The following is a 17,203-nucleotide window of genomic DNA, read 5'->3' as shown; positions in this document are numbered from 1 at the left end:
AACGCTTTCTCTCTTTGTCATCCTCAGGCAAGTCTACAATGGGTGAGAGACAGGAGCCCCTGGCCATGACAGTCCATCTCCTTGCCAACTCTGGGCATGGCTCGCTTCTGCAGCGAACTCTAGACCAGCTTTTAGATGGAATTTGCCCAGAGGTCCGCCTTTTTCTGGTGTCAGAGCGGGTCAGCCCCGTGAAATCCTATGAGAAGTACCACTCCAAGCGCTCCAGGTTCCCAGGGATGTCTGTTTTGCTCTTCCTGCATGAAAGCCTCGGAGAGGAGCGAATATTTCACATTCTCGACTCTCTCCAGCATTCACCTTGGCAGTGCTACCCTACCCAGAACACCCACGGGAGACTCTGTCCCTCCCTTCTTGCCAATGAGGAGTTCTACAGTCTGGACAACCAGATGCCCGTGTGGGGAGTGAGGCAGGTGCACTGTGGCACAGAGATCCTGCGGGTGACGTTGTACTGCAGTTTTGACAACTACGAGGACGCCATCCGACTCTATGAGATGATCTTGCAGAAAGAAGCCACTTCGCAAAAGAGCAACTTCTGTTTCTTTGTGCTTTACTCCACCGCGACCTTTGCTCTGCAGCTCTGCCTGAAGCAGCTGCCCCTTGGGATGTCAGTGGACCCCAAAGAGTCTTCAGTGCTGCAGTTCAAAGTTCAAGAGATTGGCCAGCTAGTGCCTCTTCTGCCTAATCCCTGCATTCCCATTAGCAGCACCAGGTGGCAAACTCAGGACTACGATGGCAACAAGATTCTGCTGCAGGTATTTCTGCTTTGTCTTTAGGAACTTGGAAAAGCACATAGAACTGTGCAATTTTACATCTCAGGTGTACATTGAGAGATTATTTAATCTAGTGGGTCTCAACTTGATTGCACATAAGAATCTCCAGGGGAGCTTTAAAAAATTCCCATTTCATGCCTACACCCCAGGCCAGTTCAATCAGAATCTCTGGGGGCAACTCAAGCCTGGGTACTTATTAAAAGCTTCTTGGATGATTCTGATATATTGTTAGATTGAGAGTCTCTGTAATAACACCCCCTCATCTAACAGATAAGGAACTTCAAACCTGGGAGCTGTGGCTTACACAAGTAGTTTGTAGTTGTATCAGACAATACTCTTTTTTTTTAAATCAGATTTTCCTTTAATAGTGCTGACCAGATCAGATCAGACCAAAGAGTTGCCATGGAGCTGAAATTAACTCATGGTGACCCCACGTATGTCAGAGTAGAAATGTGCCCCATAGGGTTTTCAGTGGTTGATATTTTGGAAGTAGATTGCCAGGCCATTCTTCTGAGGCATCTCTGGGTAGACATGAACCTCCAACCTTTCAAGTGTACCCAAATACTTTACCCACTCTTTCCATCTGACCCAAGGAAATTTAAGTTGTAATTAAGCTTGGGAATGTTAAATAGTAATCCTGTTGACTTAATCTTTAAGCATCTTGTATCCCTGTCAAATTTTTCTCTCAAATCAAGTTAGATGGTTAAACCTCCTTCAAAAGAGAATCTTAAAGCCTTCTTTTGTAACCATCCTATTAAAATGGAACAAGCAGGTGTATAATTTTAATCAAGTTAGCTACTTGTGTCATTTCTTATGGTGTATTAGTGGCAGCTGAGCCTTGTCACTTAGTAGTTGTGTGACCTTGGGCTTCAGTTTCTTCATTAGCACATTAGGTATAACAAGAGTACCTTCCTATAGGGTTGTTATTGACACTGAATGACTTGATGTTTATAAAGTGTTTAGCATAGTGTCCAGAACCCAGTTTTAGCCGTTATTGTTCATATTTTGCCCTGTAAGTATTTTGAAGTCTCTGGGTGGCTCAAATGTTAAGTGCTGAACTACTAGCCAGGAGGATGGCGGTTCGAACCCACTCAGAGGTGCCTAGGAAGAAAGGCCTGGTAATCTGTTTCCAAAAGGTCATAACCTTGAAAACCCTGTGGAGTAGTTCTACTCTGTAAACGTGGGGTTACCATGAGCTGGAATCGACTTGATGACAACTAATAACAACAACAACTAAGTATTTGAATTTGGTTATTTAGTCCTGATAACAACCTAGGAAGTCACTACTTTTCCTATTTTGCAGATAAGAAAACTGAAGCATAGAGGGGTTCAGTTAATTGCCCAGGAAATAGTGAGAAGTGTCTATCAGGCTCCAAAGCCCGTATTTAATCATTGTACTCCAGTGCTCTGTAGGTTTGTGTGTGCACATGTGTGCAGACAAGGAGATGTACATGAAGTCCTAACCCCTGTACTTGTAGCTTCTGTTCTTGAGAAATCATCAGAATCTGCTCTCAGCCATGTTGGATAAAGTAATAACAGGCTCAGAAATGAGTCATCTGTCCCTTTGTTTAACTTTGTTGTCATTGGCTCTGACTTCTTGATGAAATAAAATGGGAATCATATAGATTCTATATTAAATGATTTCTAAATGATTTAGCTTCTTTGGACACAGAGGGTAGAGGCACTATTTCTGTTAGTTGCCTGTATATGACTAACTAATTTCCAAGGCATCTAAAGTTTCTCCCTCAGCCTTAATCTCCAGAATTTAAAATCAACCTGTCAAACAAAAATTTAATATGTGTATGCAGCAGGAGACATATTTCAAATCATTCTTATTTTAAAGGATAACTGATAGTTTGTTTTGTTTTTTTTTTAACTTCTGAAGCATAGCTACTGACTGGTAGTTGCTTTGGAAAGCTGAGTCAAATTTGGGAGAGTAGACTAGCTTTTTTGGTAAAGGGCGCACTCCATGACTAATATAAAAATGACCTGGTTCCTCTCTGATTTTCTAGGAGTCTAGCCACCTCTCAGGGTTTTCATGGGAGCAGAGTGTTTAATCCCTCCTTCTCAGAGACCTCCCTGAAGCCACTACCCTTTCCTAGTCTCTTGGGAAGCTCTCCAAACTTCTAGTACTTCTGCCGTCCCCACTCTGAAACACTAGCCTTGGTCCCCTCCCTGTCAATCAGTCTAGGCTTTTGCAAACAAAATAGGGAATTGTCTTCTGGACACCTGTGCTTCTGGCCCCATATCATAAAAACCCCTGAGGAAAGCATATAAAGGCTTCACAACCTTCTAAGAAAGATCCTTGGGTGGCACAAATGTACTGGACTATTAACCTAAAAGTTGGCAATTTGGACACACCTAGTGGTGCTTAGTGGTGCTGCAGAAGAAAGCCGCTAGCAATCTGCTTCTGTAAAGATTATAGCCAAGAAATCCTATGGTGCAGTTCTACTCTGCAACACGTGGGGTGACCATGAGTCAGAATCAATGTGACAGCAATGAGGGTGTGCCTTAGAATACAATGAGTTTTTCTGGATAGAAAACCCAGCCCAAACTTCCCTGGGGAAGGTAGGGAAGGAGTAAGTGGTCGGTCTCTGGCTTTTATAAACCAGTAGTCCAGGTCTGACTTATAAAACCAGATATTCACCACTTCCCTCTTCTCTCCACCTTCCAAGGAGCCCTGGTAGCACCATGGTTAAGCACTCAGCTGCTAACCAGAAGGTTAGCAATTCCAACCCACCCAGTGGCTCCTCGGGAGAGAGACCTGGTGATCTGCTTCTGTAAAGATTACAGCCAAGAAGATCCTATAGGGCACTTCTACTCTGCCATCAGTCAGAATAAACTCAACGGCACACGACAACAACAGTCCAGGTCTTAAACCGTGTGCTCAGGATCCAACTCTCAGCTCTGCCACCTCCAACTTGGGCTTGGCCTCAGACAGGGTTCCCCCTTGTGGTCACCAACTGGCTGTCAGCGGGGCAGAGGACTATATCCTTATATGGGCTCCAAGTACTTCGTCCCACTACGGTCCAACACAATTTCTGGGCTTCACTCCAATTGGCCCATCGTTGTCAGATTTTCCTCTCTGAATCAATGACTACATTCAGGGAATGGGATTGTGTGGGTTAGCTTAGTCCTGATGCAAAGGCCCTGCCCCCTGCCCTAGATTCTTCCTGGAATCAGACTTTTCTAAAATCTGTGGGACTCATGGGAGAGGGTCAAGGTCTCCCAGTGAAGATCAAAGTGGGGGAAAAATGCTGGATGGCACTGTTATGAATTTAATTGTGTCCCCTCAAAATTCTAACCCCTGAAACTGTGGGTGTGACCCTGTTTGGAAATAGGGTTTTTCTTTTGTTATGTTAGTAAGTTCATACCAATGTAGGATAAATTCGAAACCTAATCTCTTCTGGGTTGTAAAAAAAGACCAGAATAGACACAAAGACATACTCAGGGGAAAACAAATGCCATATGAAGAGCCATCTTCAAGCAAAGAAATGCGAAGGATCACCAACAGACACTAGAAACTAGGAGAGCTGCTCACAGAAGGAATAGACACAGCTGAGACCTTGATTTGGACTTTTAGCCTCCACAACTGTAAGAAAATATATTTCCGTTCTTTAAGGTCATCCACTGGAGCTGTTTCTGTTATAGCAGCACTAGGTAACTAAGACAGCCACCAAATGACTAATGTTCACCAAGAGGAATAAAATGATACCTACAGAAAGTAGAGCGATAACCACAAATGAACCTCTCCACATATAAACCACCCACAGGTCCAGGATAGAGGTGAGTGTGTGGGGGTGCTAGACCCAGTGGGGCAATTGAGGAGTTGTCCCCAAGGAGTGATGCCTGGGCCTGGCTGAGCTGGACAGGCCAGAAAGAACTAGCCAGATGGAGATGGGAGGAAGAGTATCCAAACAGAAGCAGCAGAGGGTGAAAATGTGTGGTGTGGTATTTCCTTAGCAGTGCATGTTCAGGAAACTGTTTAAGGTTCCATGTGGCTGGAGTGAAGGGAGGAGGGACACGGGTTGAGGCTGGCCCATCAGGAACCTGACCAGTCACTGAAATGTAAGGGGACAATGGATAAGCGCTCAGCTGCTAACTGAAAGGTTGGCAGTTCTAATCCACCCAGTGGCTCCGAGGGAGAAAGACTTGGTGATCTTCTCCCATAAAGGTTGTTGTTGTGTGCTGTTGAGTCAGTTCTGACTTATAGCAACCCCATGTGACAGAGTAGAACTGCTCCCATAGTGTTTCCTAGGCTGTAACCTTTATAGGAGCAGATTTCCAGGTCCTTCTCTCATGGAGCCGCTGGGTGGGTTCGAACAGCTAACCTTTCAGTTAGCAGCCAGGTGCTTAACTGTTGTTCCAGGAGAACTTCTTCCTGTAAAGACTACAGCCTAGAAAACCCTATGGGGCAGTTCTACTATGTCACCTGGGGTTACTATGTGTTGAAATTGACTCTATGGAATCTAACAACTGTATTCCCAGTGCCTAGAACAGTGTCTGGCACATGGTAGGCAAATACATTGTTGTGTGAATGCATGAGTGCCTTGCTAAATAGCTGCTGTTTTATCCCTAGTGTAATGAGTGATCATTGATGGCTCCATGAGTGGTACTGACATGAATACTTTGTATTACGAGGAACATATGAGAGAAAATTCAGGGAAGTGCTTTGCAAAGTAGAAACTGTAGGAGACCATGCAAAAGCAATGGAATTACTGTGTGCATGTGTAGTTGTCTTGCCAAATGCACATGAAAAAAATTCTCTTTCCACATGACCTCTTGTCATTGCAGACTGTCTAATGCCTCTCAGAGTCTAGAGTTATGTTTTTGAGGAGGGTAATATTAAGGTTTTGAGTAGACGCTGAGCAAGTAAATGGATGTATGAATAAATGAGAAATTTTGTCGATGTTAATTTCCCATATATTTATCGAGGGCCTATCATGGGTTAGGGCCTGTTCTAGGCCCTCTCGCAATTTTAATCCTGCTTTTTTAATTCACAGTGGAAGTAAAAATATAGCATATTTATTTTGCCCCATCCCTATTTTGTTTTTGTTAGCTGCCACTGAGTTGGCCCTGACTCATGACAACCCCATACACCACAGAATGAAACGCTGTCTGGTCCTGCACCATCCTCATGTTCGGGGTTAGACTGGACTGTTGCGATGCATAGGGTTTCCACTGGCTGAATTTCAGAAGTAGATCACTAGGCCTTTCTTTCTAATCTATATTAGTTTGGAAGCTCCACTGAAACCTGTTCGGCATCATAGCAACATGCAAGCCTCCGCTGGCAGACAGGTAGTAGCTATGCATGAAGTGTCTTTGCTGGGAAATGAACCCAGGTCTCCCTCATGGAAGGTGAGCATTCTACCACTGAACTACCAATACCCCCACCCCCAATGTAGTAGTCCCTTTTCTTTCTCCCTGGGCTTTTGCCACTGGTGGTAGTGAAGGTGTCAGTGTGTGCTCAGGGACAGTAGGACAGGTGATGATGCTCATCTCTTTTTTTAAACTCCTACAACATAAATCACGCCCTCAATTAAATAACCTATTTTGTCAAATCAACCATATGCAGTATCTCTCATGAGCTACTGCTGGTCTCAGCTTTCCACAGCCTGGTCATATTGTTCAAAGTTGCATTCTTTGTACTTTATATATATATATATATTTTCAACTAGTAACTCTTAGGGTCTTTTAGTTTAGTTTATCAGCTGTCATTCATCTTTCAGTCACCTCTGACTTGGACAATTCAGGTGTAGAATCCAAGACTTTCTTGTTGGGCTTTTGGTAGACTCCAGATCCCAGGTCATTGAGTTAGAAGAATATTGAATGTACAGTAGACTGCCAGACCCAGAAGAATAAACAAATCAGTCTCAGAAGAAATATAACCAGAATGTTCCTGAGAAGTGAGGATAGCAAGCCTCGGCTCATTTACTTTGGACGTTATCAATCGGCTTGCTTACTTTGGACATATCAAGGAAAGAGCAATCACTCTTGGTTGACTGAGGGTCAGTGAAACTGGGCAAACCTTCACCGAGACAGATCGACACAACAGCTGCCAACAATGGACTCAAGCATACCAATGATTATGAAGATGGTATAGGTCTGGGCATGTTTTGTTCTGTTATATATAAGGTCGCCATGAATCAGAGCCAACTCGACAGCAACTAACAACAAAAGCAAGTTAGAATTGGTGATCTTATTTAGTTTGAGGTTCGGTAGTGTCATGAATTGAATTAAAAAAAAAAAAAAACCAAACCCACTGCCATCGAGTCAATTCTGACTCATAGCAACCCTATAGGACAGAGTAGAACTGCCCCATAGTTTCCAAGGAGCGCCTGGTGGATTCGAGCTGCCGACCCTTTGATTAGCAGCCATAGCACTTAACCACTACCCTACCAGGGTTTCCATGGATTGAATTATGTCCCCCCAAAAATGTGTTTATCAATTAGGCTGGGCCTTGATTCCCAGTATAGTGTGATTTTCCTACATGTTGTAAATCCTGCCTCTATGATGCTAATGAGGGAGGATGGGCAACAGTTGTGTAAGTAAGGCAGGACTCAATCTACGAGATTGGATTGTGTCTTGAGGCAATCTCTTTTGTGATATAAAAGAGAGAAGTGAGCAGAGAGATAGGGGGATCTCATACTACCAAGAAAGCAGTACCGGAAGCAGAGCAGGTCTTTTGGACCCAGGGTCCCTGTGCAGAGAAACTCCTAGTCTGTGGAACATTGATGAGAAGGCTGACAGAAAGAGAAAGCCTTCCCCTAGAGCTGATGCCCTGAATTTGGACTTTCAGCCTACATTACTCTGAGGAAATAAACTTCTCTTCATTAAAGCCATCCACTTGTGGTATTTCTGTTATAGCAGCACTAGATAACTAAGACTAGATAGAAGATAAAATATCCCTGAAAGCTACTTGAAATGCTCTAGTAAAGTTCATATTCTATAACCACATGGAGATAAGACAGCCATCCCTTAGTTAACCTTTGGTTAGGCACTTGGTACTGACATCACCCTTCACTTACAGTCTAATTAGGAACTGATGCTGCCACAAGTGTCTGCAATACCAGCTGGCTGTTACAGATGCTGGAGTAGAGCAGCAGCCATACACCTTGAGTGTAGGGAAGAGAAAAATTAATTTGGATAAGGGAATCTGGGAAAGTTGTGTGGAGGAGGTGTGACTTGGAGGATGATGGAATCAGGTTGTAATGGAGAGTAGGGCTGAGGTGTTCACATGGGTTTAAAGAGACCAGTGTTGATCCACTGAGAATGGGTGTAGAAAGATATAAAATGGGATTTAAAGAGAGTCATTTATTAAGGGTTTTAGAGGAAGGGCATACCATGATCATACCTACAATATATAATTTAAGATGATAACCCTGGTACCATCAAATAGGATCTATTGGATGGGGACTAGGTTGACCAATTCAGAGGTGACTGCAATTGTTCAGGCAAGGGTCAGCAAAGTTTTCAATTAGGAAACTCACAATAGAAATATGATGTTAAATATGAGCTGCACTTCGGGGTAGACTTAGCAGAATTTGGCAATGAATTAAACACAGACGGTGAACAAGAGGAACGTGCCATGGTTCTGAGGGGATCAGGGAATCTAAGAAGAAAAGCTGGCTTCAGGAAGCCAGGGAGAGAGGTGGCAATGAGTCTGAATACATTGGTTTTGTGGAGACTGTAGGCCTTTTAGGTGAAGACATGCCACAGCCAGCTGGCCACTGAGGGCTGGAACTAGGAGGGGGCTTGGGCTAGGTACGTAGGTTGCAGTGATGGTTGAAGCCCTGGGAAGGAGTGACATCATTAAGGGAGAGAATGTAATGTGAAAAGAAATAGGTCAGGATTTGGCAAATATCCAAAATTTGGGGAAGGGCTGTCATAAGAAACTTAGAAGAAGGAAGCAGAAAGCCAAGAAGAGAAGATCATGGTGTCATAGAAGTTGAAGAAGGGAAGACCAAATGTGATTGAAGTTTTTCATAGACATATCTGAACCTATTTCATTTAGATAAATGTTAACTTCTATTTAGTTAATGTGGCATAACTCAAATGTCTGGGACTTAGTATGAATACACACAAAAAAACCATTATTCAGATAAATATTCAAAGATGATTCTAGCCCATCACGATGATTGAGGAAAAATAGCCCTCTTGCCCAATTATCCCTTAGAAATTTGGTTCTTAGAGATGAGCCATGCCACAGTTCCTAAGATGTAGCTTCTCATGTATGCTAGAACAGGTCCCTTGGGTTCTCCCACCCTGACCTTCTCATCAGGCTACAGTGGTCACTGGTGATATTGCCGTTGACCCTGAAGAGATCACTACCTGCTCCAGGCCCCAGCTGTCCTCCAGAGGTAACTGCTAGCACCACGACCTTGAGCATATGGGACTTGTTTTTCCAAAGTTACCAGAGAACAACTGGGACCAGATAGTAATTTTCAACAAGATCTTCCCGAAGATTTGGGGATTAAGAGGAGAAAAAACAAAGAATTCTATACAAGAAAAGTAACTTACAAGCACCAGTAGATGTCACTATTCTCAGCACTCTCAGGCCAAGACAAGACCTTGAGATCCTTGACCTGCAAGAGAAGACCTGTTCAAGGAGTGTCTCAGTGGTACCAGTGGTACTCACTCACTCTCCATTCCCCTCTGTTCCTTCCTCTTCTCATTCCCTTCTCATCCTTCAATATATTCCACACACACACACACACACACACACACACACACTCCTACGCTCTCACTCAATACTTTGGTTTGTGCTGAACTTAATACTTTCAGGTATTGCTCAAGAGGTTATGGCCGCTATAGAGTAGCAGGTTGACATTAGTGATTTTGGTAAATTAATTAAAACAAAACTCGTTACCATTGAGTCAATTCCGCTCACAGGGGTTTCCAAGGAGCAGCTGGTGGATTCAAACTGCTGACCTTTTGGTTAGCAGTTGAGCTCTTAATCACTGGGCCACCAGGACTCCATTAAGACAAATGCCTTTGAAAATACCAATTAATTGGAAAAGGCTGGTTTCGACTCTTATGTGAGCAAGTGTGGCACTGCTTTTGTGTTTCTTATTATCTACATAATTTGTGTCCATGGAATCTCCTTTTTTTTTGGTGCAGGAAAAATCCTGTTTTACTATCTTTCTGGAATCACTTTTAGTAAAAAAAAAAAAATTATTATTTTCCCTCCATGATATCAGTCTGCTCCTTACCAATTTAATCAGTTTTCAGTGACATTTTCTCGTTTTCAAGTGTTTAGAGTCAAAAAATGAGTGACAAATGATCTTCCTGTTCATCAAGACAGCTACTGAGGTTTTCTGAACTTGAAAGAACCTAGCTTTCAATTTGTAATATTTTACAAATATTCTTAGAAATATGAGCTCTAAGTGATCCAAATTCCTAGAAATACATTTCGATTTTTTTGGTGGGAAGGCAAGAGAAACTTTATTCTCTCTCCAGGGACTTATCTCAGCCACTCAGCATTGTTTCACCTGGAAATTCTTTGTTACAATCTCAGGCAGCTGCATTTCTGTGTTAATAATGTTGCACTCACTTTTGCCAAATGATCTAAGGATCTTAGACTTTTCTTTTGAAAAAATCAACATCCCCCTCTCTTAAAAAGATTGCAGAATTGCCCAACAATGATAAAAGTCACTTTAAACTTTCTTTATAAGACCTTACAAAGAATTTATGTTTCCTTAATATAAAATTTGGAAACCCTGGTGGTATAGTGGTTAAATGCTACGGCTGCTAACCAAAGGGTCGGTAGTTCAAATCCGCCAGATGCTCCTTGGAAACTATGGGGCAGTTCTACTCTCCTATAGGGTCGCTATGAGTCAGAATCGACTCGATGGCACTGGGTTTGTTTTTTTTGGTTTTTTAATATGAAATTATCAGGGGCCTAATATATGAGTCGGAATCAACTCGATGGCAGCAGGTATGGTTTTGTGACTATATTGATGGAGTATCTAGGTGGTGCAAATGGTTAAGCTCTCAGCTGCTATATGAAGGGTTGGAGGTTAGAGTCCTCTCTGAGGCACCTCAGAAGAAAGGCTTCATGATCTACTTCTGAAAAATCAGTTATTGAAAACTCTATGGAGCACAGTTCTACTCTGACACACATGAGGTCACCATGAGTTGGAATCCACTCAATGGAAACTGGTGCTGGTAATATATAAATTCTATATTTCCATACATTTCTATGTACAAAAGTTTACATTTTTTAGGTGTTGAGCTTTATTTACCCAGCAGACATTTAGTGACTACCTACCATGTGTCAGGCATTATGCTAGGTACTGAAGATACAATGAGGAAGGAGATATATACAATCCCCACTCTTCCAGGGGAAGAAACAGAGAAGTAAATAGGCAAGTGCAGTATAACATAGTAATACTATGATATGGGAAGTACAGGCTTCTACGAGAGCTAGTAATTACATTAATGGTGATAATAATCAACCCATACATAGCACTTACTATGTCCCAGGCACTGTTATCATTTAATCCTTCCAACAATATTATGATGTTAGTACTTATTATTATGTTCTTTTACAAAAGAAAAAACTGAGGCACAGAAAGGTTAAGTAATTTGCCAAAAGTTCCACAGCTAATAATGGCAGAGCCAATATTTAGGTGGTGCAAACAGTTAATGTGCTTGGCTGCTAACTGAAAGGTTGGAGGTTCGAGTCCACCCAGAGGCACCTTGGAAGGATGACCTGGTGATCTATTTCTGAAAAACCAGCCATTGCAAACTCTATGGAACACCTATCTACTTTGACACACGTGAGGTTGCCATGAATTGATGGCAACTGGACTGAACCTCTGAACTGGTGGTATTGAGAATGATTCCGAGAGGAAATGATGACAGATGAGGAGGAGTTTTTAGTAAACAAGATTAGAAGTATATCCTAGACAGAGGAAATAATATATACAAATATTGGCATTAAGAAAGAGCAAATCACAGGCAAGGAATTGAAAGAAGCTCAATTTTGGCATGTGAGGTTTGCAAGGGAGAAAGTGGTTGCTTATCAGGCTGGAGTAAGAAGTGGCAGACCATGAAGGGTGTGGTAAATAAAAACCGGTTACTGTCGAGTTGGATACTGACTCATGGCAACCCAATGAGTGGTAGGCCATGTTAAAGCACTTAGATTTTATGATTTTACCTTAAGAAGAGTAGGGAGCCATTGAAGCAAGAGGGTGATGTGATCAAATCTGTGTTTTCAAAGCTGCTTCTAGCAGTGGAGTGGACAATGGATTAGAGGAAGTTAAGAAGGTCCATGTGGAGTCCTGTTAGAAGGCTGTTGCAGTAACTCAAATGTGAGATGATGACGGCCTGCCCTAGGGTTAATGGCATTGGGAATGAAGAGATGGGAAGATTTGAGAGATATTTAGAAGATAAAGTCCATAGGAATGGGGATGGAGAAGGGAAGATGATGCTATGCCTTGGGCAACGTGATGGCTAACGAAGCCATCTTCTAAGATAGACAAATGAGTAAGCAGAACATTTTGGTGTGAGGAAGGAGGTAAGTTTAATTCTAGACATGTTGAGTTTTAGGGACCTGTGGGACCTCCAAGTGCTGACGACTGAAAGGCAGCTGGTATAAGGAATGTAGCTCAAGGAACAGATTTGAGCTGTAGTTATACTTTTGGGAACCTTCAACATTTAGCTGGTAATTGAAAGCATGAATATGGGTAAGATGCCCTGGGAAAATGTGTCAAGTGAGAAGAGGGCCCAGGTCAGCACTGAAGAACTGCAACATTAAATGAACTGACAGAGGAAGAGGCTCCTTCAATGGAAACTAAGAAGGGGTGGATGGAAAGGAAGGAGAAAAACCAGATGAATGAGTTGACATGGATGCTAAAGAAAACTTCAAGTGTAAATGAGGAAGAACAGCCTTGTAAAATTCTACAAAAAGCTCAAGTAAAATTAATGACAAGGATGCTGGTTCTAGATGATCTTGACTATAACATATGTTTTGGTGGTTTTTTAGTTTTCTTTTTCCATGATTGGTAATGTCTATGAATGTCTTTGTGAATAACATTTGAACAATCTTATCTACCAGAAATGTGTTGTTTTCAAGTGGTCATTTGATTCCACACAACTTGACCTTGTCAGAAGTTAATTTAGGGAGTCCAAGTGAGAGATGTTTGGAGCTGATGCTGATTACATACCTCATAATTAGATTGTATGGATCACTTCTGTTCAACCAACTTTACTGAAAGTCTGCTTTGGGTATGGCATGGTGGAGAAAAAAAAAAAAATTTTTTTTTTTTTTTTGAAGAGGATATCACCTGTCCTTGACATTAGTCAATAGAAAACATCTGTTTCATTTGTTTCTCCTTCCCTTGTTCCATAGGTCCAAATGCATCCAGGACTTGGTGTTAGGAATGCTGAGCTTTCCTCTCTGAATGGTGCCTCAGGGGCTGACACACTTCTCCAGGGCTCCAGGCTAGCCCCTGTCTCCACAAAGAGGAGCCTAGAACCAAGGAGCCGGAGAAGCAGAATCAGGAGCTCCAAGGTGGATTCTCCGGAGCTTCTAGAGCCAGGTGGGAGTCTAACATCTGACAGCTTTAGTGGCACTTCATGGAAAAGCCCTAGCTGGTCACCCTCAGTTGGTAGCCCAGCCATGGGTACCCGGCTGCATCTGCCTTCTCCTCACTTTGATTCTGGGGTCAGAATAGAGGACCTCAGCCAAAGAAATCGCCTTCAGAAGCTTGAGGCAGAAATGAATGTTGACACAGGATTCACTGTGGTCAATTCTGAACCCAGGCAATCTTCTTTAAGCCGATTTCCAAGGGATATGCAGACCAGCCAGCCTCCATCCTGCTTGCCAGCTGCCTCTTTAGTGGCAGCTGCCTCCAAAAACAACAGAGCCTTTGAGGAAAGAGTCCTTTCTTTGTCACTTCCTGGCCAGAGGGACCTTGGTACAAGGAAGAGAATCTCAAAATGTCCCCTTCATTGGCCGGTTCAGAAGGAAGAAAAAGAAGGAGGAGAAGAAGAATTCTTCATATAGCACAAAACATATGTGATTTTACAAGATATGAGATCAGATACAATTTTCTAGAAATAGAGCACTGACCCAGAAGGGGCCTGTTTCTTGTTAAAGGGCTGGGGGGTGGGGTGGAGGGGAGGCTGAATGCTACCCATGAACAAATCTGTATTGCTTTTATTTCAAAGGTTAAAAGTCTAAAAGTGCTGTGAGTGGTTGTTTATTTGCCATCACAGTCATAAGGGAACACAACCAGCGTATAGGGGCAAAGCCTACTGCCTTGTGTTCCCCGGAGAAGCACTAACCCAGCTTGATATGTTGAGTTCAGCACCTATCAAGATAATTGTGTTGTATGTAAATGAGTCGGCTGTGTTATGCAACAGTCATTAGTGTGTGTAATTTGGTTTTGATTTTTACTTGGGCTGCATAGCTCATCCCCTTGGACAGCATGGCATAGTTATTCTTTAGTGCTTTTTAATTTTTATGTGACCTCTCTTGATAACTAGGCCTTGTTCACCACATACACTCTTGTGATTTTGCCTTTAAAGTTGTTTGTTTCTGGAACTAGTTAAAATGCAAAGTGTTCTGAAAATTACTAACAATTTTTCCACATGTTAAATGAGCCGAAACACTGGAAGCCAAAAAACCAGGTTAAAATTGAAAGCTGGACTCAAGGGTTTTCTCGCTCTTCGGTTCCTCATCTGTTTCTGCATGACTCCAGAGGGGCTGGTGATTTGACATCTCCCCTGAGGAGAGCTGGGCTGGATTAGCTGGGACACTGGATCAGGACTCGTGGTTCTTCTGGCCGTATTTGATTCCCTAAATTTTTTGCAATATTCATTAATTAATTCATTAAACAAATATTTATTGAGCACTGAGGTTTGAATTATGTGGGCATTGATGGTTCAGTGGTAGAATTCTTCCCTTTTGCACAAGAGACCTGGGTTCAATTCCTGGCCAATGCACCTCAAGCACAGCTATCACCTCTCTGTCCATGGAGGCTTGCGTGTTGCTATGACGCTGAACAGTTTTCAGAGGAACTTCCAGATTAAGACAGATTAGGAAAAAAGACCTGGTGATCTACTTCCAAAAATCAGCCAACGAGCCTCTGTGGACTACAACGGTTAGATCTGCAACCATTCATGGGGATGGTGCAGGACTAGGCAGCATTTAGTTCATTGTGCATGGGGTCAACATAAGTTAGGACCAATTCGATGGCAGCTAACAACAATAAACACAATAGATTTGAATAGGGCATTCTATACATGGTACAGTCTGTGACCATGAAACCCCAAAACTGTTTATAATTTTGCCATCTTGATAACTTCTTTCTACTTACTCTTAAAAAGATGTTCAAGTCCAAACTTATTTCTCCAGGAACTTTCCAAAATTGGCTCCACACTTGCCATACACTACCTGAAGATGGACACTGGGATGACTATGAAGATAGACAATTATGAATTACAATTATAATCATAATGGACAAATTCTCGGTTGCCCATAAACTAAATTTTTTTTGATTAGTTCATTTACACACATTTAAAAAATCTGAGGTCTATGTGTTTTAGTACATTTACAAGATTGTTAGACTTCATGTACTTCATTCTCCAGAAAGGATATTGCATAAGAATATAAACGACACAGAGGCTGCAAAAATAGGCTCAAACTTATCTATATTGTGAGGATGGTGCAGGACCAGGTAATGTTTCGTTCTGTTACATATAAGGTTGCCATGAGTCAAGATGAATCGATGACATCTAGCAACAACAAATAAATGCTAGATTTAGCTGGATCTTTTGGAAACCTGGATACTTAATAAACCCATTGGAGAGAAGGATGAATTCCAGGTTAAGGATGAATCCTGGGACAAGGAAAGTAGGCCAAGAGTGTGTGAGTGCCACTCAATGAAAGGCACGGAAATTAAGGAGACCTGCAAAAGACAAAGACAAGAATAATAATTGAGGTTTTTTTTGTCCTTACTACATCAATATATTCTCATTTCCATTTTCTTTCTCTCCCCCAGATTAATAGTAGATCTTAGAAAACGGGATGAAGAACTTGATTTCAGTATGGTTTTCTACAATAAGTGTCAAAAAAATGAAAGTCTTATTCAATAAGTCAAACTACTGAGCTACCTTGAAAAGCAAAACAATAAAGTTGGGAAATTTCTTTCCTTTTTTTTTTTTTTAGATTATCTCAATTTCTTTAACATAATACATGGGTAAGAATATAAAAAAAAAAAAAGTACCTGGAAATCAGGACGAACATTGAGAAATTTGAATGAGTATCTTAAAAAATTGACTTGTAAAGTGATATACTCTCAAATTCACCTTCTCTATCCTCCTACTCAGTAAGGTAGTCCCTGACTTATGACAGGGTTCCATTCCAATGACTCCATCATATGTGGGTTCTGACATAAGTCTAATACCTTTTTTTTTTTTAGTTTTCATTGTTATTGTATGATTAGTGTATTTATAAATCCTATCTTTGTCTTTGGGGATGGGAAACATTACACAGAAACTTTAAGCTTCAACATCAGAGCTTCCTGGTTCTCCAGTTATACTCAGATTATGTAAGCCAAAACAAAACAAAAAACCCAGAAGGTCATAAGTGCAATTCATTGTAACTTCAATGCATCGTAAGTCAGAGACTACCTGTACGGGAATCCATCATGGGAGGGAAACACCAGTGGACTGCGTGGGAAAGACCCAGATTTTGGTCTCAGGTTTTAGGTTTACTGTTTTTGTGACCTTGACTGCGTCAGCCTCTTTGGTACTCTGTTGTCTTATGTGCTATAACAAAAGACTGTTAGAAGAATCAATATTATGTATATGAAAGTCTTTGGATATTGTTCAGCACTATTAATATGTGCGATAGTATTATTATTGCAAAAATGGTCCTTCGGACCCATGTTTTAAAAATGTCATGGTAATAAAACAATTTTTTAAAACAAGTTTTAGTAAAACCTATGATACAATAAAAAAAAACCCAACTCTCTAAGATTTTTACTGTGTGCCCTTATTTTTTATGTTCATATATTTAAGAGAAAAACTATGGATTGTAAATAATCAGATGTATCCTGAAGTTTGAAAAAGATTGTATACAACAGGGATAAATGGTGAACTAATTTAATCCAATTTATCAGGTTATTCAAACTTTATTCTCTAAAATGTGACGTTTATAGCTTTTTAAATCTGAGGGACTCCTCATGATGAGAAAATTTTATTTCCTTCTAGAGGTATAAAAAAATTAATGACATTTTAGTTGTTTGACTATTTTTAATCTTATTGATAGTATTCTACATGTTTTTGCAAGCCTTATTTGTAAATTGTTAAACATTAATAGAAATGGTGATATTTGGAAACTTGTGAACTTATTTGTCCTTTAGCAGAGGCAGAGGAGAGGGTTCAGGTGGTGGAGAGAGAAG

General features: G+C 41.4%; 1 protein-coding gene across 4 annotated transcripts in view; it reads left to right on the top strand.

Moving 5' to 3' along the window:
- The window catches only part of FAM124B (family with sequence similarity 124 member B), an 84,572-nt gene extending 67,816 nt beyond the window's left edge, over positions 1–16,756 (top strand). For 3 of the 4 annotated variants that reach the window (XM_049888326.1, XM_049888325.1, XM_049888324.1), the window contains 2 exons: positions 28–770; positions 13,144–16,756. In XM_049888326.1, the coding sequence (XP_049744283.1) occupies positions 39–770; positions 13,144–13,800 (1,389 nt within the window). In that variant the 5' untranslated portion in view covers positions 28–38 and the 3' untranslated portion in view covers positions 13,801–16,756. The remainder of the gene's footprint in view (positions 1–27; positions 771–13,143) is intronic. The other variant, XM_049888323.1, reaches the window with a different exon arrangement.
- Positions 16,757–17,203: the final 447 nt, after the last annotated feature.

Source organism: Elephas maximus, chromosome 6 (assembly GCF_024166365.1).
Source record: "Elephas maximus indicus isolate mEleMax1 chromosome 6, mEleMax1 primary haplotype, whole genome shotgun sequence".
Classification (NCBI taxonomy): Eukaryota; Metazoa; Chordata; class Mammalia; order Proboscidea; family Elephantidae; genus Elephas; species Elephas maximus.
This window is presented reverse-complemented; position numbering and strand designations above follow the sequence as displayed.